Genomic DNA, 27,831 nt, shown 5'->3' with positions numbered 1-27,831 from the left:
ACAATCAAGTAAAAACCAATATAACCTTACAAAAACCTTAAAAGTCATGAACTGCATTTCGAAGTTACAATTTTTTATGGTCTCAAACAAGCACAAGTTCAATAGCACAGAACCTAACACGGGGATTTCTCAACAAAATAAAATACAGGGATTTCCCAATAATTTTTTTTTGCATAATGACTAGCGAGTTAACAGCGGAGATTCACAAAAAAGAATGGAAATCTTGAAAAATTACATCTAATAATTGCAGGGTTTTCTCTGCACAAAAGCTCAAAAATACCGTGTTATGCAAGGTTTTCGCAATTCTCTAACCATGTTAGAACGAAACTGTGTTATATAAGTACTGTGTTGTGCAAGGATTGCCGCAATTTATCAATTGTGTTAGAGCGAGACCATGTTGTAGAAGTACAATGTTATATGGGGGTTGCCTGTACTACTTACACAAAACATGTGAACTAGGCATAATGATGCTTCCAAGTTTCACATTCTAATTAAATAAAATCAATTCACACTTCACTAATATTAAACTACAATGTGATGTTGGAATACTTTTGAATTAAAATGGATTACTGCTAAAACTAACTGAAAGTTTAAATCTAATCAAGAAGCACTATTCAAACGTCTACACCAGCTATCTTAGATTCTTGCAATGATGTCAGAAGCTGTGGCGCTGTCTTTGCAGCACTCCCTGGACTGTAATAGGATGTGGTCTTGTATTAGCTGTGATACTGGTTTATTGGCTGCAATGAGCAGTTATCATGAAGATATAAAGTCAGTCCTCTTGCACTTTTGCTGTTTTCCATGATTTCTGCAGTCTGCTTGTACATTGGTTAAAACACAATGAGAAGATAGCATAATACATTATATAGAATTATATTACTGCAGCATTCATAAATTACTTAGAATATCTTCTAGCTTGTTGTGCAGTTTTGTGAAATAATAGAAATCAGTAATTACTAATTTCTGAATGTGTTTTATTATTTTATTTTTCTTCTAAATGAATAAATTGTCTGTTTATACTCTGAGGGTAATCATGTAGGGTAAGAGGAATCTACAATGGTGAGGATTTAACAGCAGCCAGACATTGCAATTGCTGTTAACAGTATATTTTATGGCAAGTGCAGGTTTTGGCCTGTGTTATACATTTCTCTACACCTGTGTGCCAATCACTTGGATATATGTTTTATGATTTACTTTTGATTAGAAGTATTTTTTCTCTATCATTATTTTTAAAAACAAAGAATTATATAGTGTTATATTTTAGCCATTAAATAAGCAACTTAAGTAATATAAATTTCATATAACATTAAGTAATGTTATATATACTTCAACTTAAATATAAATTTTCTTAACAGAAAATCCAAATCATCCTTTATATAAACCATTGAAGACTGTTATTAGTGATGCAGGTGTTTATGCTTATTGTGCTATCTGTGCAGTTTCTCTTCATGATCTCTTTCCAGATGAATGGGACAGGTATGTGTATTTCAGATGATGATTTTAGTTATTTATTGAGTAAAATTATGATTGTGAGATTTCATTACAACAACTATACTATTCAAAAGGTATTTTGTGTAGAAAGTAAGATCATAAAAAAATTTGGAGCCAAATAGATATGTTAATCTGGTATCATCATCATCTTCAGCCACTGTCAATCCACTGCAGGATCGACAGCGAAGGCCTCCTCAACAAGTTTCCATCAACTGCAGTCTTATTCTTTCTGTTTCCATTGTATCCCAGCAATTTCACAATTTCATTGTGGAGTTATACTTCATCTTTGGTCTTTTTCTTTGACATTTAGAGTCAAGCTGTATTCCATTCCAAAATTTGTTTTTATCTATCTATCGTCAGTTCTTCTTGATAAGCCCAGGGGTTCACATCTGGTGAGTATGGGCTTGGCACATCCAGTGTCCTGAGCTGGATATCATCATTCTTCTCTTTACTTGGTGATCCCCTGCTGTTTCTTACTTTTGTTTGTTCTCTCTCTCTCTCTCAGCAAATTTTTTTTTTTTTTTTTTTTTGGCTGGTGCAGCAAAAGCCTCAGGCTTCCTTGCACCATATGGCTAATGATAATAATAATGCTTCCCCCCTTCTCTCATGGGCTTCCCTCTATTCTGCCCGGTAAGCAGAGTACTGCTCCATCCAAGGTTACAGATGACAAATGGCCAACCTCCACATGGTAAAGGATAGGTTTCATGTGTGCTTTCGTTGAACTAAACTTCTGTTGCTGCTAGAGACACCAAATGCTTGAATTCTGCAAGTAGTTTTACAGTAGTGTGTTTCTTGAAAGTGAAGTTGTCATGAAGTATATTTTACTGCTTACCACTTTGATAAACCTTGAAATGTGTACTTTACATTGACCAGTTTAATTTCTATTTGCCACTGAGAGTAACCATTGTCCCAGTTTCTAACCTGCAGCAATTAATACTTGACAAGTACAATCATCTTCTTTAGACCTCTATACAGAATTCTTTATCATTTATGAATTATGAAGTAACATTTCTTATTTATAGTTCTTAGTTATTATTTATAAAGTAACAGTTCACTTTAGAATTTGCCAGGCAAACCAATCTTAGGGTTTTTTTTACAAAATACATATTTATAATTTTTGACAAGTTGGCAAAACTCTCTCTCTCTCTCTCTCTCTCTCTCTCTCTCTCTCTCTCTCTCTCTCTGTGTTTCCCTTTTAGGGTAATTCAGAAATTTTTTTTGGTTAGTGCAGCAAAAGCCTCAGGCTTCCTTGCACAATATGGCTAATAATAATAATATATGACTTGCCCATTTCCATTTTAAGCACTTTGTTCTTTTAGTGATGTCATAGACATAGATTTGTTGGCGAATCCATGCATATGTTTTTCAGTTTCTTTTGAATATGTTCAAAATTCAGTGCTCCATATTTCTTTGTGTGATACTCAGTTTGTGAAGCTTTGGCATTCAATGTCCATGTTTCAAAACTATATGTTAGGACAGAGAGGATACATTGATCAAAAATTTTTCATTTGAGACGGAATGGCAAGTTTGTCTTGTAGACTATATTAAACTTTCCAAATACTTGCCATCGCAATTTTATGCCTATTCAGTTGCTGTCTATTGATATTTCTTGTCCAAGGTAAACATACCTTTCCACTTTTTCTAGTTCTTATCCATTGGCTACGATTTCCTTTGGTCTGGTAAATTTGTTGAAAATAAAGATGTATTTTCTTGATATTCATCTTCAAACTGAACTTCTTGCTTTCATGCTGCAGTTCAATGTTTTGCTGCAATTATTCCAGATCATTGGCAAAGAAAATATATGCTGAAAATTGTAAGTGATTCAGGTAATCCCCATGTATCTTGAGTCCTTTATTATCCCGATTTAGCTTGCAAAAATTTTCTTCTAAACAGGCAGAAAATAATATTTTTTGAGAGCTTGTGTCTTCTTGTTGGACACCTTTTTCTATGTTTATCTGAACTTTATCATTGTTGACCCATATTGATGCAGTCATCTTTTCATATATTGATTGGAGAATATTGATGTAAGCTCTCTCTACACCTTGGTTGATTATGGCGTTGATTAAAAAGAACACACCAGTTGGTGTGTTCTTTTTAATAAATTAAAAAGAACACGCCGACTGGCTTCTGTCATATTGTGGAGTTATATACTTTGCAACTGGGTTTGCATGATTGCAACACCAGAGTACCTACCCTCCCATCAACAGTAGGCCAACAAGTCTTGAAACGGTGCTGTCTAGGTGATGGTATCCCCCCAAGAATAAGTAACAATAGTCTTCTCCATTGGTGAAGCTTTACTTATTCGAGGTAGTGCAATACATGGTAACTCGTGAAGGTAGTCACAATATGAGATACAATTAAATTGATGCCATTTACACTACTTCTGTAGTTTTTACTACTATGGAAAAATATGGTGATATATCACTGATATTCTTATAGTTGATGATTATACGTAATGGAAGATTGCATTCATTGTGCTACTCTATAACTTGCTGCATTGTTTAGATGTAATCCATTGTACTGAAGCTACTTCTGAAACTTGCCTGTTCTTTGGGTGGTGCTGCATCAAGTGTTATTCCTGTTCTTGAAAGTATCTTTTTTGAAGATTTGTAGACAACTGGTAATAAGCTTATTGGTCTGTAGTTTTTTAAATCTGCTTTGTCACCTTTTTTTGTGCAGTAGGATGGCTTTGCATTTTTTCATCCTATGATTACTTTGTTAGGCAGAAGGCATTTTGAAAATAGTTTGGCTAGAGCTTTACATACTAGCTGGCCTCCAGCTCTCAACATTTCAACAGTGACTTCATCGGGTCCTGCTGCTTTGCCATTTTTCATTGATTTTATATAATTTTCTACTTTTCCTACCAAATTTTCTGCTACATCTTCTGCATTTGGTGTTGGATCCAATTGTTGTCCTTTATCTTTATAAAGATTTGAATAAAATTCTAAATCCACAAATACTAAATCCACTTGTTTTAGTATTTGTTGCGCCATCTTCAAACAAACATTTGTCTCTTGTGTGTAACCATATTTCATTTTGCTTTCTTTAGCCCTTGATTTTCTTCTAGTGTTCTTCTGATGAGATCAACATTGAACTTGTGTATTTCTTCTTTTATGTGCTTTGTTATGGCCTTGCACATCTCTACACATTCTATCTTGTTTTTTATGTTACCACTTTGCTTCATTTCTCGTCTTTTTTTCCTCATGGCAATTGTTTCCTTTGATATTCTGGTTGGTTTTTCTTGTTTTAGAGTAGATGCTAGGGCATAGGCAGTGTCTACAATAGTCCCAATGACTTTGTTATTATTGGTTGAAATATTGTCAGGAAGGCCTTGCAGCACATGAAAACAATTGGACAGTTCTAGTTTAAAGTCTTGACAATTTTTCAATAGTTGGTTAATGTCGATCTTCTTCACTTAAAGTGAAGAAGATCAGGATGTTGACCTGAACAATTTTTTTCGTTCTTTCTTGCAATCAATTTTGAATTTCGCTCTCAGTAATCAATGGTTGCTTCCAACATTAAAATGGTTCAAGACTTGAGCAGTCAATGAATATTGTTTTATTGTTTGTCAGTATGAAGCCAGTTTCACTAGTATTTCCAGGTGGGCTCTTCCGTGTCCCTTTTTTTGTTGGGCTTTTTTTATTGAATAATGAGTTCGTGATGAACAATTCTTGGTTCTCCACAATTTCAATTAGTATACTGCCTGTATCATCTCTTTTTCTAGTTCCATATGTGCCTACAGATCTTTTCCCATTTTTGGATCTTACCAATTCTCTCATTGAAATCTCCCATTACAATTTTATAAGTGATAGTCGTTTTGCTTGTAAAAGTGCAATACAGTTTATAAAATTCTTCTACTTTATCATCATTATGGCTACTTATAGGAGCATAAGCATGAATAATTTGAGGAGAATAGCAACTATATATAGCTTAATAGCACAGCAAGCAATTCTTTCTGTAATACTTTCTACTTTTATGGTTGAATCTGTTTGTCTTTTGTTAATCAGGAATCCAGTTCCATCACGCCATCCATTATTTGTTCCTTTGTAGTTCAGCCAACGTTCATCTTTAGTTTGACCAAATCTTCGCCTTTTCTTCAAATCTCACATAAATCGATGATGTCCCAAATTTAATGTTTTTCAGCTTTTGTAATAGTTCTTCTAGGCTGCCCGTACTTGTAGACCAAATGTTAAACATCCCAATGTCTGAAGTCCGAAGGCAGCATGATTGAGCTAGGTGATTCTTAACACCCTCTCCCATTTAGCTGATCTCCTGCTGCCATAGATAGTAGCTCGCAGGCTGCTAGGGAATGAGGGCCATTTATTTTGTTGTGAAGCCATATTGAGGGAATGAACCATAATTTTTCACACTGATCCAGTGTGGGGTGGCTGATTTTGGATTGATTTTGTCCAGTCTGCTATAGGGATCTCAAAATAGAGAAACTATAATTTTTTAATGCACCATGATGGCCATCATTTTTAGATTGTTAATCACTCCTGTTTTGTGCAGTAAAAGACATTTTTATTCATCATTATTATAAAATGTCAATATTTCACTTCATTACAAGACAACATTTTATGTACTTGGCAGGTCAGTGTGTCAGAATTTATGTATAATTAGAGTTTCACACAAACAACGTGTTATTAAAATTATAAATTTAAATGTTTAATAGATTATGACAAGAAATTCATGTCTGAGTTTGGTAATAATCAATTGAATTCATAAATTATTTCATCTTACTATGTTAAGTTCTACCATGTTATTCTCTTAACATGGCTTGCTTATGGTTAAAATTGTACTGTACTCTTTTACTGACAATACCATTTTAACAGTAATGTCGTCAGACATTACTGTTAAAAGGTATACTGTATAGTAATTATGATTCCACCAGTTTGGACTGTCATTGTTACCACTGTATACTTGCAGTGTATGTAGTGCTGAACAACTTCCCTTATTCCTGATCTGTCATCCCATTGATTATACATTTTATTTATATTTTTAAGGACTTGGTGTTTGTGTGAAACTTTGTGTATATGCCACACTTCATTTTTCATGTTGAATTAGAAGTAAATTGGTCCGGAATCATGCTTATGACTGTTGACAGAAATGAAATGTGTCTAGTTATTTCATTAAAAATGTTGATCCCCTTTGAAATACTGAATAAGCAGCAACATGTATTCAGTAAATATAAAAATTGTAGTCAATCTGTCAATCCACTATTGTTCTTTATTAGTGTATATATATATATATATATATATATATATATATATATATATATCTGGTTTAACTCAAATATCATTTTAATTTCTGGGATAGTCTAATGAATTTAAGGCAAAGGCTATGAGAGAGCTGTAGAACATAGTTGAGCAAACAGGGCATAGACTGTTTGTGGATAGCATTGAGCAAACTAAGTTTGTAACTTAAGTGCATTGATTTCATATTGTAGAGAGGAACTTCCCACAAGTTTCCTTGGTATTGCTGTACACATTTAAATAAAAAGCACTGCTGCAGTGGAAAAGTGTTGCTATTTATTTAACCTATTGACCATCATGACCCTAAAAAGGATGCATGTAAATTATCAGAGGATACAGAACACTACAGTAGGTATAAACTAGTCTATGATCACAAACTGGGTTAGGCTAGCTAAGGCAGATTAGGAGAAGTCTCTGGCAAAGAATGCAAAGAAATGTAGCAAAGACCTCTTTGGTTATATAAACACTGGTAGGAAAAGGATGAATCATAGTCATCTGCTAGATATAACTGTTGGTGATCCTACTCAGGTTGCTGATAGACTGAAAGATATTTTTCATCTACATTCACCATGGGTAATTTTATAGGAATGGGAATGCCAGACGTATATCAAATTATAACAGTGGACTAAATGATTTTGTGATAACTGAGAAGAGAGGTTGCTGAGAGTGGATGGGATGTATCCATTTATATGATTCCATCAGAGGCAACAAACCAAGAAAGAAAACTTTAAGCCATAATTATGGGAGCATTTTGGATTTGGGAGAAGTCCCTGAGGACTGGAGGCCTCTGAATATATCCACAAAGGAGATAAAAAGGGTGAAGTGAGTAATTACAGACCTGTAAGCTTAATTTATATTCAGAGAAAATAATGATAATGGAGTCACTGGTTAAAGAAATGTTGCAGGACAATCTAGATAGGAATGCAGTTTTGTGGCAGTCACAGCATGGATTTATTAAGGGGCAATCCTGTCTGACCAATCTGATTGGATACTTCCATTGTGTTTTATATCTGTAAACTACTTAAGCTAAATTAAAATGTTTTCTGAATTAATTAAACAGACATAAAAAATGATGCAGTATGTTAGGCAATGTCTGTTTCCCTCTGCCAGTGTTAAATCCAGGGGTTACTATAATTTTTATTTTAATATTTGTTCAAAGACCTCGGACATTGAAATTTTCCCCACATTTTTTGTTTAATTTTAATTGAAATTTTCTTCTTACTGCACTCTTTAGGGGCTGTATTATCAGTTTACACAATGTTGTAATTAGAAAACACGAATTCAATTAATTTGTGTCCAATAAACACAACACAAAAATTCACATCAACTAAGTGTGGTATTTGTTAGGTGGCACACAGCAAAAATGAATCACTAAAATTCAAAAGACATGAAATTTTCAAAATAATTAAAGGGGCAATATTTCTACCTGCACAAATTGTAACAAAACCACTATTTGAAGCTTCGGCCTTTTCGTTTTATGGTTTTCAGGTTCCCTTTACAGTATTTTCACATAAACCATCTCTTAATGGTCTACTTGCAACTAATTCTCGGCACCTCCATAGCTAGGTGGGAAGGAGCAGCAGTGCATAGCACACGCTTCTTGATTAGACTGGGGTTCGAGCCCGTCGCCACCAAATATGGAGGATGCGGAAAGGTCCACAGGGAATGACCACTGCATATCCCGGAGCAATATGGCCTTAGTTGCTAATGCTCCTAAAAACTAAACAAACAACTAATTCTTTGATTGTATATTGTAAACCACACACTACCCTGTGTCATAAACAAGATGACTGGATGACAGGCCATGAATAGGTTCACCTGAATTGATTCCTCAGTGACATTCCTCATTGGTTCCTCAGAATATGGTAATTAGAGTGTGTCCTCCGGCTTTCAGAGACAGGGCTAAATGATGTTTAGGCAGAGGGAGGAGTGTACTGCAGCCACTATTTCAATTGTCGGCAGTTTTGCTTTATGGTTTTCACATTCCCTTTACAGTAGACTCACGATTTTCTGGGATAGATGGTAAAAAAAAAAAAAAAAACCCAGATAATCGATTTCCTGGTTAATCCAAAAATACAGTAAATCCCCGACATATATAAGAGATATGTTCCGGGACTTCTTGCGTAGGTCGAGTTTTATGTAACTTAGGAATGACTAATAAAATATTGTCACTATATCCCTAATATGCCAAAATTACAAAAACCACATAATATCTTCAGAAGAATGAAGAAAAATAGTTATATATTTTTAATTAGTTCAATTAAAAACTTTATCTGGGGACAGTGGTGAAGTAGCCAGAGTGGCACATAAGAAAAGAAAACATAATAGGAAGAAAGAATGCATGTTATTTTATTGTAAAAACTGATATGTATTTCTTAGCCTTGGTTATTACAGTTGACTTTATTGGTGCCAATTCCTTCACCGCTTCTCATATTCTGTCTTTCTCCTTTACTATTGTGTTCACTGTTCACACTGACAAATTAGAATTCCGTGCGATACTTGTTAATGTTTCATACATTCTCATTATTTTAATTTTCTAATCCAACTCGATCGCTTTCCTTTTCTTGGTAGATTCACTAGTACCGCTGTCACTTATTCTCTTAGTCGGCACCACGATAATGGTCAAAATGAAATTTTCTGTAAAGAACTTCACAAGCTTAAGGCAAAAACTCACTATTATCACTCCATGCAAGTTCACATTTTACTAAAGCACATTTCTGGAGGTCAGTACTATAATACAATAAAGACAATTTGCAGTTTCTAGTTTAATTGGGCTTTTCTGTTAGTGCAATTCATTATAAATGGTAGTAAACTTGATCTTATTGCATTTGCAATAATACCGATTACTGCAATTCTGTGGGTTTTTGCGTTATTATGGTGAAATGTTTTTTTCCCATTCACTGAAATCTTCAGTAATATAAAAAACATAAATAAATTTTATGAATCTTCTCTTCATTCCAATTTTTAAGCTTGTTACTCCGTATCTCACCTGTGCAATTTGTGCGTGCCATGATCGTCGTTATTGATTGCTTATTTTTATTTATTTATTTATTTTTTTTACTGTTTTAAATTTTACGATCCTCGAAAAAAAAAAAATTGAGTGAAAAAAATTTACATAAGTTGGAGACTTACCGTATCAAAAATGTTCAGCAACCTACATAAAAAATATGGCGATAGATAAAAAACAAAAAAACTTACCACACACTACTCGCGTGTCCAATACGATGCTTCCCTTTATTTTTTACGATGTCGATTTTAAATCTAATAGCTTCCCTGTATTTTTTATGATATTGTGTATGGTTTGGTCACCATCATTATAATGATTCATTAAAGATTTAACGGATGCACCATTTTCAAACTTTTGAATAATTTCAAGTTTTTGTTTAATTGAAAGCACAACTCTTGCGTTTACTCATCTTCGTGATTTTCTTTAAAAAAAAAATATATATATATATATATTTACTATAAAAAAAAATTTCGATATCCCTGACATAAATAACAAAACAAAATTTGTTTTTTTGCTGTGTGACAGAATACAACAATCAATGTGATGCCCTAAAACAAACTATACATTTGTTCTCTTTTTTTTTTTTTTTTTTTGAGCGGCGGGTGTGAAGGCAGCAGTATATAATCTTGTCACCTTTCCCTGTGTCCATGGCACTGGGAAAGGGCTTTTGCATTGCTTCTGTTGGTAACATCATCAGTTGGTCCCATTGTATAGAATTTAAAAATTGTCTGAGATCACTGTTGTCACCTTTACAAAAGCAAAAACTTTTCCCTTTACCCCTAATGGTAGTTACATCAGTACACTGTGATTACTGCCACCAATTGGTTCTCCACAATGTTTGCATTTGAAGATTTGATCAGTGCTTCAATTCATCAGATTTATTGACTTTGCTTCTAATATTTGTGTACATGCATGTATACATGCACCTTTTCTTATCTTAGTTACTGTAACACAGCTCATGTATTTTCTTGCTCGATGATGGCTCCTAGCAGGTCTTGAAATCCTCGACACCTTGCTTTCCAGATCGATGCCTATTCCAATAGAAGCAATGCAAGAGTCCTTTCCCTGTGTCATGGACACTTCTTCTGGGCACCTATCGGCGGGGGGGGGGGGGGGTGCTGGAAGAAGTAGGCAGTGGTTTTTATTAAATGGATTTCACCTGTGAAGTATCATCACCCCAAGCAATGTTGCCATCTGTTATTTGTAGTGTTCTAATATTAACAGATGCATTTGAATGAGATTTCAGAATCTGCCTCACCTATCCCAAATTCTGTTTCAGTACCAGATAGCATATTATAAAGAGCTGATTCAATTTAATCAGCTTCAACATACTGTCCATCTCCATTCCCTTTCGGTCTTGATGTCCCAGGCTGTGGATCCATTATAACAACCCTTTAGGGTAAAATTTTATAGAAAAACTATTTTTACACAAAATTTTATCAGTGGACATACACTAAGGATGATGTTTTGTTTTTCACAAACAAAAAAATAAAAATTCAGCAAGCATAATCTTAAAAATTGTTGCATTTTCTTCTTTTGTAAAATACTAAACTAGATAAAATAACTTTGACATAAATAAATACAAAAATACTAAACTAGATAAAATAAATTGAACACAAGCAAAGAACATACGAAACTGTGAACCATGTATACAGCTTTTATAGCACCCTCTCGACAGTGTGATTGATGCTAAGCAAAATCCCAGTCATAATGCAAATGGCCCATGGTCTGATCAGTGAGCTTCTATCGAACGGTTGTTCATTTCTTGCACCTTTCCTTTTACAGTGTTCTTCATTTATTGACAGATTGAATAGACACAAATTTGCATCAAAACACAAAAATTATGGTTTGTTTTGATGCAAATTTGCATTACAGTAGCAAATGTGTTAAAGAAGACTATGGAAATGTATATCATGTGTTAGAGAAGATCAGATGTGAGCAGTATAAATGGGATGTCTGTGACGACTTCAAGGTAATGGGAGTTCCTTTTGTTTACAAGGTGATTTTACTACATTCCTTGCTTTCTCTTCTTCTGATACAGCAGTGCAGTAGATCAGCACTGCAGGAGAAGAGAATGGTCTGCTAGAATTGAGTTTCAGTTTGGCACACAGTATAGTGGACAGTCTCTTGGTTCTTAAAAATGTGTTGCTTGCATCATTATATCAAGCTGGGACTGGTCAAACAATTTGTTGTTGAAGCATTGGATCCTCAAAGGTGTTGTATGCTCAACACTTTCAAGCTTATACTGTCTGTTGTAAAAGTGAAAGATGGCATTTTTACTGGGAGATTAAATTACTGATATTGAATGAAATTCCTGGAAGTTGTTTCACCTAGTAGTGAATATCTTTCTTGGTAACAGTAACATTTAATTCTTGAAGTACTTATAAAGAACTAGTTGGTAATTTCATTGAAAATTAAAGAAAAATGAGATTCTGAATGTTATTCAAGCTTTGTTATTCACATGTCACCTTTTCAGGAATTTTTAGACCATATCTGGAGATGTTAGTAAAGAGCATGGGTAGAGATTTCACCAGAACATAATGGAGAAATACTATGGAAAGTGGGATGGGCATGTATATCTCATATTTAGTTAGGATGATTGCAATGACTACAAACGATGAAGATATTGAAATGTATAATTTTTCAAAATCCTTTTGGATCAAGGATTTTTAAAGGAAATCCTTGGTCATTTGTGGATTTTGAAACTGTCAAAATTGGCCTCTAAATGGCTTAATTATTGGAATGTTTTCTGTAGTTTTCTTTTCTGTGTGTTTCAATAAATCTTGATAATTTTTTGTCTTTCAAATTTAAGTGGAGTGCAGTGTTGTTTAATTTCTTATAGCAATTAGTTTTCCCCATGTATGACTCTTCCCCAAGAAATTAAATCTGGTGTAGTATTATTGCATGTTACTTTTCTTTCATTTTCGGAAAAACTATTGATGCAATGCAAAAATAGTCATATTCTGAATCAGCATACCCAAATTCATAGAGAAACACCAAGAAATACAGATGAAATAGAACCTTTTTGAAAATTTGTTATTTATAAGTATGATTTATTTATTATTTAAGATGATGGCAACTGTATTTAGAATACTTATTCAAATCTGAAGGATGCACACCTAAAAAAAACATTGAATTCCTAGGGAGGTTTTCCAAAGAAGGCTGACCAGGTTTGTGAGGAGCTGCAATCATTCTGTCTGTGAGGAACAGCTCAGAAGGTGTGGATTGCACAATTTGGCAACTAGTCATCTGCGGAGAAGGGCAGCTGACTCGTTGTATAAGTCAGTCTTGAAAGAGATCAGTAAAATGCAAGTGAGTAAAATCTTCTCACTGGTAGAAGAGACAAGAACCAGGGGAAACAAGTATACAGTTTTAGGGAGTAATGGAAGGCTAGATCTTATGAGTTTACCTTCAGGCAGTGTATCATAGATAATTGGATTAAATTATCTGCTGAGATGACCAAGGCTGAGAGTGTGTGATAAAGTTGAAAGGAGAATTGGATAGTTACTTCTTTGGCAATGGGAAAAAGTATAGTGATTGGGGATTTTTTTTTTTTGCCAGGTACAGTCTGCTTCACTGCATTATTTGGGCAGATACGGTCTGCTTCACTGCCATCAAATATATAGCATTATCTCAGGAAACATTCAATTTAAAATAAAATATCATTTTTAGTGATAAGTTCAGTCATATTTATAAATATTATTTAATTTAAAAATTAATTTGTATTACTAATAAGCCATTATATTTGCTTATCCAGATATGCTAACTTCTATGTGGATGATGTTACCATGGTATGGTTCACACTGAACTTATAATAAAATTCTTTACAAATTCAAATTACTATTTTAATGACATCAGAACTTGTTGCTTATATTTTTATGTGCATTTTCTCTGTAGAAGTGTGTGTGTACTGAAAAACTCAGAATAATTCATAAGGGAAAATTATATTCCCTGATACCAATTACTACAGCCTTGATTGAAGTGAACTTCAGAAATTCCATCTGCCACCCATTTGGAGAGTTCTGGATCATGCCAACTAAGCTTCCATGGAGGGCATTCCAAACCACATTAATCAGACATCAAGTTAATTTGTCAAATATTTAGTTATTTATGTAAAAGCACTTAGATTATTTTATTCACTTACGTGTTGTTTCAGGTAGTTGATATTTATTATTTTTTATTATTATTATTATTATTAGCCATATGGTGCAAGGAAGCCTGAGGCTTATGCTGCACCAGCCAAAAAAAAAAAAAAAATTCCCCGATTTACCCTGAGAGAGAGAGAGAGAGAGAGTCAGAAGTAGAAAGGAATCACCAAGAAAAAGAAGAATGATGATATCCAGCTCAGGACCCTGGGTTTGCCAAGCCCATACTCACCAGATGTGAGCCCCTGGGGTTGAAACAGTACATAAGTGGGTTAAAGGTTGAAATGTTTACTTAGTAATATATACTTTTGTTTTATTAATTGGTCAGGTCATGTTCTAACTTTGAATCTCCAACCTTTGCATATTTCAGAACTAAAATTAATATTTTTCCAAAGATAAATGATCAGTATTTTAAGAAAGCTTGAGCTCATAAGAAACTTAGTATCTTCTTTGAAGTTAATTTAGGTATAACAAACTGACTTTAAGTTGTTTGGATCTCCAAACATCATTTGATAGGTCTTAAGTTCAGTATGGCCAAAATGTTTGTATTTAGTTGCCTGCCTTGCTTTGTCTATACTCTATACAATCCTCAGTGAGTCAGTGTAATTAAAAAATTGAATAGTTTGCTGATCACTAGTGAGAGAGAGAGAGAGAGAGAGAGAGATTATAATGCTGGTTACTCAAATCTAAAACTCAAGTGTCTTAAAGATATTATGAAAGTATAAGTAAACAGAATTTATGTGCTATATGCAGGAGTTTTTTAGATACACCAACCTAATTAAAGGTGAAAGTAACAGCTGCTTTAGTCTTCAGAGCATCCTGAAGTCATTGGGGCATGAACTCTGTGGGATGCTTTACCATGTAGATTTGATTTCACAGTTGCCTCAGATTAGGTAGTGGCATAGTGTTTTGTGGAAGTGCGATCGGTGGTTCACCACATCTCTGCCATGGTACTTTGTGAAGAAGAACAGAATCTCTCTAAAAGCCAGAAAAGTGTAATGTAGTGTTATGTTCTGTTGTTGTGTCTCTGGCTACTTGGCCACAGGGCCCCTATTGGGACCCTGCATTGCCTGCCACCACCACCACTGGGAGGTGAACCAGGCTGTCGATCGTACTCTGGATGGCCTCTGATAGGGTCGCCTGAGCTTCCTGATGGAGACCAAGTAAAAAAAAAAAAAAATTGGGGATAAAAAAAAAAAAGAGGAAAATATAATTGTAGGATATAGACAAGTTGGGTTTTGAAGAAGGAAAGAGAGGTCGGAATGATAGGTTTCACCTTACTCAAGGAGGTAGTCCCCCTTGAGTAAAGTGAAGTAGGGTTGGAGAGTTAAAGTTACAGGGGGAAGGTGCTACTGTATGATTGCCATCTGACCTAGAACTCTGTATCCTGCACCCTGACGAGTACCAGCAATATCCTACCCACTATGGGTTAGCATCAAATTCTACTCTCCAAGGAGGGGTTCAGGAGAGCCAGCGATCCCTCACTATTTCAGTGCCAGCAGTATTCTACCCATTGTGGGTTAGCAGCTAAATCCCACTCTCCAAGAGGAATCCAGGAGAGGCAGCAGTCTTGCACCTAGTGGCACCAGTAGTATTCAATCCTGTTCAGTTAGACCGTTCATTCAGATGGTCATCCAGCCAGGAGGACTATCCTACTCCTGTTCGGTTCAGAACTTGAGGCACCTGATCCATCACTGTTCTCTGTTCAGCAATCTTCACTCATCTAAGCACAAAGGTCTCCTGCATGTATATAGTTAGTGCCTTTCGTGGGTTTCTTTGGATTGATGTAAGGAATTTGAGCCTACTGGTGTCGTAAGTGGGGCACTCATACATGAGATGCTCCCAGAACACTTCTTTGCCACAATGGCATTGTGGATCTCTTTCAGTCCCCAAGGCTGTCAATTTTTGGCAGAAGGGGCCATGTCCGGTAATGATGAATGTCACATGTAGCCCGGGCAAGAACCAGGGAGGATGTCTTGGGCGATTACACTGATGGTTGGTAGGAATCACCTTGTGATATCTTCTTTTTGTGTGGTTTCTTTGGAGATTCGCTTCTTCTCAATGTATGGTTAATTGCAAGGTCAAGCTGGAGGTTTAAAATTTCAGTTGGTTTTCCTTTTCTGAGGTTGTAGAGTAGCCCCATCTGATCACTTTGAGATATAGTGGTTGACACCCTGTTAACACCTGCGGTAGGGATGCTAACAGTGCAGTACACCCAACTAATTGATAGAAGCATTTGGATAGTGTCCAGTTTCCGAATAGTTGCTCTGTTGCTCTCGTCTGAACTAGATGGAAGCAACATAGCACACTATGGGAACATAAACTGTTCTGTAAATTAAGGGTGAAGGCCTTGTGTTTGAGACTCCAGTCAGCCCAGCTCACCCTCCTGATCATAGTGGCATATCTCTGGATTTTAGTGGCTGGATACTTGAGGTGGTAATGGAACATTAAGCCTGAGTTGATGTAAAGATCCAGGTATTTGCAATCGAATGGGAATGAAGTTTAATTTTATTGTGGGTGGCCTTCTGATTTGCAATCTTCCTTTAGGAAGAATATATTTTGTTTTATCCTCTGAGATGGTGAGGTTGTGCAGGGCCTCCCAGTTCTGGAGCCTCTCCAGAATTTCTCTCCCCTCAGCAAATTTTTTGAGCACATCCACTTCCAGTAGGACTGCACCTGGTGTCTTTCCTTTCATTTTGTGTAGTGCTAGGCCCATTTCAAGAGCAGTGAAAGGGGGGGGGCTCGATAATATTGGTATTATATTGTACACTGAAAGGACAGAATTCATGGAATACCTGGTTCCTGGGTAATGCAATGCTGTCACTCCTCTTGTGGACAAACCCACCACTTCGCTGGTATATAGGTACACTGCATTCACGTAGATGGTAATTCGATGGCATTATAAATAAACTTCATGAGTTAACTTACTTTGAAAGAGGGATGATAGTGGGTCCCTGACTCATGGGTCACTATCACGGAGGTGGTACAGAAATTGCACTATCCCCATTCAACATTATCAAGAGTATATCGAGAATACGGCATTTCCGGAATAACATCTCATCATGGTCAGTTTTGTGGACAGAAACATTTCCACCAAGACCATCAGGTGATCATTAGCTGCAATACGTTATTTGAGCCCCCCACCCACCAGAGTCCCATTCCTAACACCACAACACAGGACTCTATGCCTCAACTTGGTGAAAGAACATCGGCACTGGACTCTGGATGATTGGAGACTTATCTCCTGTTCCGATGAGTCCCATTTCCAATTATTTTGAGCAGATGGGAGAGTGCACATTTGGTAGAAACTGCACAAAGCTATGCCACCCCCCTCTCATGTCAACAGGGAACTGTTCGGGCAGGTGGATAGTCGGTAATGGTCTGGGGTGTGTTCATCTGGCACATGTTGGCACCTCTGATATGTCTAGACGCATCTCTGAATGGTTCAGGTTACGTGTCCATCCTTGCAGACTATCTGCATCCCTGAATAGTCATCATGCACTCACAGGGCAATGGACTCTTCCAGCAAGACAGTGCACCTCCCCAGAGAGCCATGGTGACTAGAACATGGTTTGAAGAGCATTCCGCAGATTTTGCCACAATGGAATGGCCTCCCCATTCACTGGACATGAACCCCATGGAGCATCTTTGGGATGCTGTGGAAAGGTCTGATCGAGCTTTGGATCCTCCACCCAGGATTGCGACAGAACAATGGACAGTGGTGCAACAAGCATCCATGGAAATACCTGTGGAACACTTTCATGAACTAGTGTATTCAATGCCTTGCTGTGTGACTACCCTTATCCAGGCGAAAGGTGGACCTAACCGTTACTAGGTAGGTATCCCATGATTTCTGTCCACTCAAGGCGCCTCCGTAGCCAGGTGGGAAGGAGCAGCAGTGCGTAGCACACGCTTCTTGTTTAGACCGGGGTTCGAGCCCGTCACCACCCAATACGGAGGATACGGAAAGGTCAGGGAATGACCACCGCATATTCCCGGAGCAATATGGCCTTAGTTGCTAATGCTCCTAAAAACCAAATAACAAACAAACAAACTGTCCACTCAATGTAGATATTGATTTATAATTTCTTGTTGCTGATGCATCAAGGGTGCCTCTACAACCGCGTAGATGGTATCAAGAATGTTCTTAATGGTGTCTTCCCAAGTATTGGTGGAAGTACAGTCCATCTTCAGCATCGTGTCAGGCACCTCACCATGGGTGAGTGTTAGTTGCAATCTTGAATTCTATAACCCGGGGGTCCCCGTTTCCAATAGAGGCCACCAGAGTTTGCCACGATTTCTTTTTACTTGTATTTTCTTTCTACGTATTTCTTTTGTATATGATAGTATGAACCAGAGCTTTTGTATATGCGTTCCTGACTGTGTGGTAAGTTTCCCTGGCTGCTGTGATCTCTTGGGGGGAAGTCTGGGGGGGGGGGGCAGTTGCATGCCCGCTGGATTGTCTTCCTAGCATGGTGAACTCTTCTTCTTAGGTCTTGTAGCTGGTGGTTCCACCAGGGAATGGCGTAGCTATAGGACCTTCTGCGAGGGATGGCAAGGTTGTAGGCACTCCTAATGGTAGATGTAATTCTCCTTATGCAGTCATCTGGGGTAAGTACATCAGGGAGTGGTATGTCTTCAGGGAGTCTTCTTGATAGCTCAGTCCTAAAATGGAGCCAGTCAGCCTTCTTCATGTTGTAGTGAATCACATCCCGGAGAATGATGTTGCTTTGTGATCCGTCATGGTCCATCTTGCAAGTTGGTTGGCGATATCAGGAGTAGCTGCTGTTATGTCGATGGTACTCTGCCAGAGGGGGCTGCTGTAGGTGTGGAGTTTATAACCTGGAGACCTGATGTTAGAAAGAAGTCTTCTAGTCTTGTGGCATCCCTTAGAGCGGATTGGTCGGGTGTATGGCTGTGCTAGAGCATAGAGTGGCAGTTTGCATCCATGGCAAGTAACAGCTGCCCCACCGGGAGAAGTTGGAGAGCAGACTGGATAGTTGTAATTGCTGCAGCCATGTCTTTGCTGGGATGGGTGTACAAGGAAATCAGAAATACTGAGCCCAGGGGTTATAACCTGTGTGCAGGTACTGTTAGCAGAATACAGCGACATAATCTTTGTGGTAGTGAAGTCCAGGTTCCTGACTATTATTGCAGTCCATGGGTTGTTCGTTGTGCAGTAAACTGTTTGTATGATGTGCGATCCCATAACCACACCAGAGTGGATGTAGGGCTCCTGAAGCAGGACCACATCAATATGGTTTTCCTCCATTTGAACTTTTTATTGGACAGCTACATCCCTGGCTCTTTAGATACTCTTGATCTTAACTGTTTTCATTTGTTCTTTTAAATTTTTTGTTAAGGTCTCATTGACTGCATTGCTTGTTTCAAGCTATGCATCCTCTGTGGGTTTGATTAGGATGACGTGCAACTCTAGTTTTCTTGTTACTCTTTTAGTTTGGGGTTCATCAGATTTGTGGGGGGCAGCTTTAGCGCCATCCCTCAACACCTCTGTGAAGGTAGGGGGGTTGTTGTTGCATTTGAATTTCTCCTTCTCTGGTTAAGACCTCCAGCTTGGCTTGTAGTCTCTCATGCTCGATATAGAGATTAAGGATGACCATCTCCATCTTGTTAAAAGTGGAGTACAAATGGCAGCAGTGACTCCGTTTGACTGTTTTCCCACATATTCTTCAGGTGTTCCTCTGACAGCCATGATTTTCTCAACAGGGTTTTTCCTGTTAGTGGGGGCATAGTGGGTGCGAGGTTTGAAGCTGGTTCAGGTACTCTTACTTGTTTATTTACTCTTCTCTTTAGCTGTCTCTTCAGTCACATCCGGTTGGGTAGCTGTCACTAGTTGGGTATCCTTAGGTTCACTATTAATTCTCATTTCTCTATTGTCTCAGGGTGCTTGCTTTGTTCATTTCTGGGCTGGGTCTGTCATTTGGCCCTTTAGCAATTTCTGTTGTGGTTTGGTCCTGTATGAACTTACCAGTGGGAGCATGTTCGCTGGCCCCTCCGTTGCAATCAGCATCATCGCAGCCAGGTGAGTTGTCTGTGGCAGGTATGCCGTGTTCATTTGTTGCAGAAGACTGTTATTTTGTGGTCCAAATTCTGTTTCTAGTCATCAGGATCGAGGAGGGAACTCCCTATGAGTTTTCTTCCCCCAAAGACTGGTGTAATTGCCTGCAGGAGGGAAGCAAAACTCTGCGGTGTGCATTTTCTTCTTCAGCCATTATGCAGAGCTATGGAAGCAGATGCCAAATTAAGCATTCATTGGGGAGGGGCAGTCAGTTTACTATTCTGTCGTCTAGATACATGTTGGTAGAATCTGTGGGAGAATAATAACGTTTGGGGTAAAAACAGGTGGTCATGGGTGTGCAACTACTGCCAGAGGCAGTATAGGGCAACCAAATAGTGTTTCTCTAAGGAGGAAATCAACATTTGGAGCATTTACAGCACCCAAAGTCACAGTTGGAAATAGACGGGTGGAATGTTTAGAGTGGCCAAGGTTACACTAGGGGGAACTCCCCTCCCAAGTCTAGGTAGCGAGGTATGGTAATGACAACAGATAGGTGTTCAGGTATTGCTATCTTCAAAGCTATGCCAATGGAAGTGTGGTGACCTAACCATTAACAATAGCGATTCAGAATTCGCTGTCTCCAATTAAAACTTAAAACAATCTCACCAACAGGCACTTTCCATGAAGATCTGTTTGATACCAAATTTCAATGAATAACTTTACACTGATAAAAATGAATAAATGAGGAGCTCAAAACAGCATGGCTGGTCAATTTAATGGCACTATGTAACTCCCCTCAGATTGGGTGAAGTGTAAAGTGTGTTTAGGGTCAAACAGCACCAGGGTTTCCCCCATCTCCGCATGGTATACATTGTCTTGTGATACAGAACACTGTAAAGGCCAGAGATTTAAAAGTATATGGGTATTGTTTGTGTAGTGTTGTGTACCTTTGTTCCTCTGGCCATTTAGCCACCAGACCCCTGCTGAGGCCTTACGTTGCCTGCACTTTACATCTGTGGAGGCAGACCAGGCACACAGTTTAAGATTATTCTGACAGGACCTGGCACCTAATTTCCTGAGATTTCAGTGGCTAGAACCTAAAAAAAAAAAAAAAAAAAAAAACGCGCGCGCACACACACACACACACACACACACACACACACACACACACACACACACACACACACACACACACACACACACACGTGGAGTGATCATGGCAGGGATAGCACTAGAATTTGAAGGGCCTAAAGTTTTGTGGGCAAAGCAATTTGGGTGTTGTTAAATTTGGATGCGTAGGGCATTCGCTGGTATACAGATAGAGTGGGGACGAGACTGAAGGCTGGGGGGAAGAGGTAGAAATATGGGGATGACAGAGAAGGCAACCCCAAAGAGTCAGTGAGGCAGGCCCATGCCTCACCAGGCGAAAGAGGGGACTGCAGGAGAAGCGGAACAGCCCCTGTCTCCTCCCACCTGCCAGAGGAAGGGGAGTGAAAAGAGGAACCAGGCAAGAGAATCTGGTTCGGATTGCCAATAGTGGCATTGGGCAGCATAGCTGCACTGTCATTCATGATCCAGTCCAGTATTTTGTCATGCTTGAGATGCAGGTCTAAGTTTGGGATGTTGTATTCTAGTCCAGTTCTTCTTGTTCTTGATGTTGGTGTCTTTTTTTAGTTCCTTTTATAGTCATTAGTGAGTGTGGTTACGTGCAATGTTTTCAGTCCTACGAGTTGGTGGTGTTCGAAATTTACTAGTGGGTAACCAGTGGTTTGTCTTGTGTCTGCTTTTTTCAGGGTTAAACAGTAGGCTCTTGGGTGGTCATGGTAGGGCCCTTAGTCTGGTAAACATCTCTTGGGAAAATTGTGAGAGAGCCCGGTAATGATCCTCTCCAACAGTATAAGGTGCTCTCCATCCTTTGAGTTGAAATGGATATTCGTGATGAGATGGCAACAGAAGTCTTCGCAGAGGGGCCAATCGTGCATTAAATACTTCCAGGTTTGCTCCTCACTGCAGCAGCATAGTGGTGATTCTACAATACCGAAGGCAGCCAATTTTGCATTGAAAGATCCGTGCTCTGTGAGCAGAAAAGTGGTGTAGAGGCCAGGTGAGAGCCACTAGGGTGGTTGCTGTGGTTAGACTTGCAGGATGTCCAAGATAAATTTCTGAATCACAGTGCACTTGGTTGAGTCCATCCATTTGGATTGCCAGATTTGTCCAAGGAAGGTTGTAAGGCATTTCTTCTCTCTTACAGTGTTACTGATTAGGTTTTGGTGAAACCAGTACCAGGCACTGTTCTTTCCTTTGAAAGATGGTAGAGTAGGCCACAATGGATAATTTCCAGGTCTAGAGGGAGACAACCAGGAGTGCTTGCAAACTCGCACTACAGCATACCCTTGAGATGGTTAGTAGGATGGAAAGTAGGACTGTATAGTCTCTAATTTTTTCCTATTGACTGCTGTGGTAGCTTTTTTAAACTAGATACCTGCAGCATATGAGAGAGAGCTGGATAAATATGGCTTTATAGAAGAGGGAGAATGGCCTCTTCTTTAGGCCTCAGTTCTTCCGAATAACTCTGGCAATAAATGCTGAGTACCTCTTAATTTTTTTCTGTAGATGTACAAGATGTGGGGTGAAAGATAAGTTCTTGTCAGAGGTAAATCCAAGATGCTTCAGTTTTGTAGCTAGTTTTATTGTGGTATCCTGTATCTTGATTTGCGGTGGCCTGCGTATGTCGAGAGAACCTTTCAGGAGTATCGAGGAAGTTTTGGTTGAGGAAATTCTCAGGTGATTGAGACTGGCCCATTTCTGTAGTCTATCAATGTGGCCTGGTTTGCAGTAGCTTCCCAAATAAACAAACAGATTGAGATCCAGTGACTGAGCAGGACCGTCAAGTATGATAAAGGCACCCTCATGTTCCTGGAATCATTCACCAATTATTTGTACTTTGTGATATGGCACATTAACCTGATGGAAATAACTGTTTGCAGATGGTTCAACTGTGATTATGAAGAGGAGTGCATCTAGTTGGCAACAGTGTTCAGTGGTCTGTAGATATTGATCTTCAAGTACGGGAACCTTGTGTATCATGGAAACACTACTATCATCACACTTCCTATAGCCTTACCACCAGCATTAATGTAGATACCTGGTGCGACATGCCCTTTGATTTATTTGTGCTGTTTTTGCTTTATACCATGTTTTTCAATGAATGTGGAATTACTTGAATTGGGATTTTTTGGAGCAGGCAACCTTTTCAACTATTCAGATATCCAGTATTAATGTTCCTGTAGCTGATATTCGGGTGACACTCAAGTCAAGTGGACCCAATTTCGGCGAATTCCAGACAGTCTGTGTCAGCCAAATCTGCTTGCACCTTCATGATGGTGGGACTGTTAGTAATCCTGAGTATAACCTCCAATGCACAAGCACACGGTGGGTGACCACCCAGGTGTGAACCAACGTAACCAGAGGTCAAGGTGTGGCGCCCACACCACATTGAAGAATGCTGCCCCTCTGTGTTACCAGGCAGTACTAAGTGGTAGATAACTCTCATCAACCGGTGAAATACCACCACTTTGCTTATTGGAGGCTTGAAGTGGGGGAACCGATGTTTAGTCTCCAGAGCTAGGTTTCGGTCAGCCCTTCCATCATGCAGTGTGATTGGTGATTTTAATGTTCACAACTCCAGCTGGCTTCCGTTTTCTAATCACACCTCTTACTCTATTAGTTTGACATGAATTGTCAAACTAATAGAGTAAGCTTATCTGTGAAAAGATCTAAACCTTTCAAACACGTCCTAGTCATTTCACAAATATATGTGGTCTCAATTGTAATCTCCATGATGTCCATTTCCACTTGCAGTCTGCTAAACCCCATGTACGTTTTCTGACAGAATCTCAGTTATCGGTTGATTCAACTACTGCTCATCTCAGTTGCCCAAACTATTTACTGTATGATTCCTTTTGCCTCAAAGGTGGTTCTTGTGCATATGTCCGTTCCAATATTCCCAGTTAGAGACTTGGTAATTTTGAATCTCCTCTTTTCGATCTTCTCTGGCTTAAAATCTCTCTACCTCATTGTGTCAAATTCATCTGTTGTCTCTACAGTTCTCCCAACTCCACTAATCACTGGGAGCTCTTTGACTTCCTCTCTTTGCAACTTGACTTTCTCCAGTCCAACTTTCCTAACAGTGAGGTAATTTTCCTTGGTGATTTTAATGTTCACAACTTTAGCTGGCTTTCGTTTTCTAATCACACCGACCCAGCTGGTTGAGATGCTGAGGCTTTTGCAATTACTGATGATCTTGCACAGATTGTTCATTTACCTACAAGAATACCGGATAATCTTAACCATACAGCCAACACGCTTGATCTTTTTCCAAACAACCCTTCTAAGTTCACGGTCGAAGTGTGTGGTCCTTGAGGCACCTCAGATCATAACTTGGTGATTTTCTCTTCTCCAATGGAGCCTTTATCTCATTACTATTCCCAACCTCGTATTGTTTGGCATTACAAGAATGCAAAATGGGATGACCTGCAAGATTTCTTTTCTTCTTTTCCTTGGTTGGATTACTGTTTCAAAACTTCTGATGTCAACGTTTGCTCAGATTGTGTCAGTGAAATTATTCTTACAGGAATGGAATCCTTTATCCCACACACCACTTTAAAATCTCGTCCTTTATCTAAACCTTGGTTTTCCAATAAATGTGCTAAGGCTGTTCAAGAGAAGAACGTTGCATATCGTAATTGGCTTGTTTCTAATTCTTCAGTTTCATTTTCTGCCTACACCAAAGCTTGCAACAATTGTAAAGCAATTATTAATCAGTTCAAACTAGCGTTTGAACAGGCTAAGAGTAGAAAACTTGCTTTTTCCCTAATGGTAGCCGAGCATTCTGGTCTTTTGCCAAAGCTATTGGCCGCCACTTTTGCCTATCTCTGCTTCCACCTCTGTCCAAACCATATATTCTGTTGTCACTTCAGCCAAGGATAAAGCTGACCTACTAGTACCCCATTTTTCTTCCAACTCATGTATTAATGATCTTGGAAAAACACCTCCCGCCATTCCCAACACGCTACATTCAATGCCTCCTGTAGTCTTCCATCAAAAGGATGTCAGAATTATTAATTTGACTAATCTTGATGCTAAGAAAGCTCCAGGTCTTGATGGTATTTCTCCGCTTGTTCTGAAAACCTGTGCTCCTGAACTTGCTCCTGTTCTTTGCCGCCTTTTTTCTCTTTCTTATTCCAAAGGTGTTTTTCCTTCTGCTTGGAAATTTGCTCATATCCAGCCAGTTCCTAAAAAGGGTGACAAATCCCTCCCATCCAATTATCGTCCCATTGCCATTAAAAATAAAAAATAAATTTTCTGTTTATACTCCGAGACGACCAAATGATCAGAGGAGTTCACAAGATAGACAGAATACAAGAAACAGCACCGTATTCAGCGATCACGGGCTTGAACCCCGGTCACTCAAGCCACGTGTACTTATGCACCCGTGCGCCTGACCACTAGGCTACGGCGGCCTTACTTTACTTCTACTCTTTCTAAAATAATGGAGAAATCAATTAACCGCCAACTCTTAAACTACTTAGAAACCTTCTGTCTGATCAACGATCGGCATTATGGATTCATTCAGTGTCAATCCACTGGTGATATTCTGGATTATATTACCCATTTATGGACTAATTCAATGGAAAAGTTTGGTGAAACACAAGCAGTTGCTCTTGACATCTCAAAGGTTTTCAGTTGTTTGGCATAAAGGTCTTCTAAACAAGCTTCCATCTTATTGTTTCCAACTGTTTTTTGTAATTGGTTATCCAGTTTTCTCTCTGATCGCTCACTGAGGGTTATGGTAGATGGCTCTGTCATCTAACTTCTCCACTAATGCTGGTGTCTCCCAAGGTTCAGTTCTTTCCCCCACTCTTTTCCTCTTGTATATTAATGACCTTCTTCCATTGACTGGAAATCCTATCCATAGTTTTGTCAATGATAGCACATTTACATTGCATTCCACTTTCCATTTTGAGAAACCTTGCCCTGTTCAATCAGCTTCAACTTCTCAAAAATCTGCTACCAATTCTTTAAATGCTGATTTTCAGGTAATTCTCCAGTGGGGCAAAGACAACTTAGTTGATTTCACTCCTTCTAAAACTCAGCCTTGTCTTATATCTCGCAAAAAGGATTCTTCTGCTCCTATGTTTATCTTTGGTGACACTCCGATTTCTATGCAAAATGATATATCTCTTTTGGGGATTACCCTGATTTCTAATCTCTCTTGGCACAAGCACATTGCCGATATTGTTTCCTCTGCATCTAAAAAACTTGGTTTTCTCTCTTTACTTTTCTTCTTAACAGCTGTTCACTCTGTACAAATCTCAAATCTGTCCTACCATGGAATATTGTTTCCACATCTGGGGTGGTGCTCCCAAAACCTCTCTCAGGCTTCTTGACTCCGTTCAGAAGAGGGCAGTTAGGTTAATTAATGATTCATCTCTAACAGAGTCTCTACACTTGCTGTATCATAGATGTACTGTTTCTGCTGCATGCCTCTTCTACAGATATTTTCACGAGCACTTTTCTTCTAAATTGGTTTCTATAATTCCCGCTCTCTCTTTCCAAATAGTCCGAACATGTGCAGCCACCAGCCAACATCCATTTACTGTCCAATTTCAAACTCACAGAACCAACTTTTCATCTTCCCTGTTTATTCATTCAACTGCTGTTTTCTGGAACAACCTTCCTTCATATGTATTTCCTGAAAATTACAGTCTACAGAAGTTAAAGTCCAATGTCAACAAATATCTTCTTTCGTCTTCTCAACCTCCAACCCAAGCACGGTACTAAGTACTATAGGTTCTAATACCTCTCGTGTTTGGGGTTTACATAAAAAAAAATCAAAAAAAAAAAGCTGCTTGTTTTTGATTGATAACAGTTGTACCTGGTGAGACTAGGTTCCCCCTGTTATCAGCTCTACCCCATCTGTAACAGGGTCCCAGGCATTCCACGGTATACCCCTTGGCACATCACAGACCTGTACTGTACTGGGGTCCTGAGCTGGATATCATCATTCTTCTCTTTCTTGGTGATTCCTATCTACTTCTCTCTCTCTCTCTCTCTCTCTCTCTCTCTCTCTCTCTCTCTCTCTCTCTCTCTCTCTCTCTCTCTCAGGGTAACTCAAAAGTTTTTTTTTGTCTGGTGCAGCATAAGCCTCATGCTTCTTTGCACCATATGTCTAATAATAATACTGTTATTTGATTAATTGTGACCCATTGGTTAGATTGCATGATTCTTTTCACACTCTCATCCACAGGCTGTGTCTGATTACAATACTGCCACTGGCTCTATTTTTTCTGGATATTGGTTGGTTGTTGCATTACTCTATACTTGTGCATAAACACCTCACCAGGTAGCAGTATCTGTAATACTCACACTGATATATTTCATGCCAGTGATTGTACCATGCTCAAAACCACTTAGATCAGTTGTCCCATTTCTCACTGAATGGTGAGAAATGGGACAACTGATCCTCATTATTGTGGACTATTCCTCAGTATTTTGCATTATATAGCCTGGTACAGTGGCGGATCCAGAAAAAAATAACAGGGAGGGCACCATTTGTGATGGGGGTCCACCATTTTGTGCCTGGAACAAATATGACACTCAAACAATGTGACTGACGGACACAGGCACACAGCTAAAGTGCGAATTACTTTGAAGTAAACATTACGCATGACCAAACTGCGTGACACCTTGATCTAGAATGGCAATCACATCAGCATCAGTGTTGTCAGTTGAAAATAGCTGAGCCACAATGCAAAAATAGATAAAATCCTATGTTAACAATGAAAAAAAAAAAAAAAAAAAAATTTTTTTTTTTGTAGCTAGAGAGAATTTTTTAAACAATTGGTGTATATTCTC

General features: G+C 38.5%; 1 protein-coding gene across 1 annotated transcript in view; it reads left to right on the top strand.

Moving 5' to 3' along the window:
* Positions 1-652: 652 nt before the first annotated feature.
* Positions 653-27,831, top strand: part of LOC150079228 (transmembrane and coiled-coil domain-containing protein 4-like) — a 237,891-nt gene continuing 210,712 nt past the window's right edge. Inside the window, exons 1-2 of the mRNA XM_090382998.1 lie at positions 653-731; positions 1,356-1,476. Coding sequence (XP_090239124.1) covers positions 653-731; positions 1,356-1,476 — 200 coding nt within the window. The remainder of the gene's footprint in view (positions 732-1,355; positions 1,477-27,831) is intronic.

Source organism: Mastigoproctus giganteus, chromosome 10 (genome assembly GCF_048544385.1).
Source record: "Mastigoproctus giganteus isolate SK-2022 chromosome 10, ASM4854438v1, whole genome shotgun sequence".
Classification (NCBI taxonomy): Eukaryota; Metazoa; Arthropoda; class Arachnida; order Uropygi; family Thelyphonidae; genus Mastigoproctus; species Mastigoproctus giganteus.
This window is presented reverse-complemented; position numbering and strand designations above follow the sequence as displayed.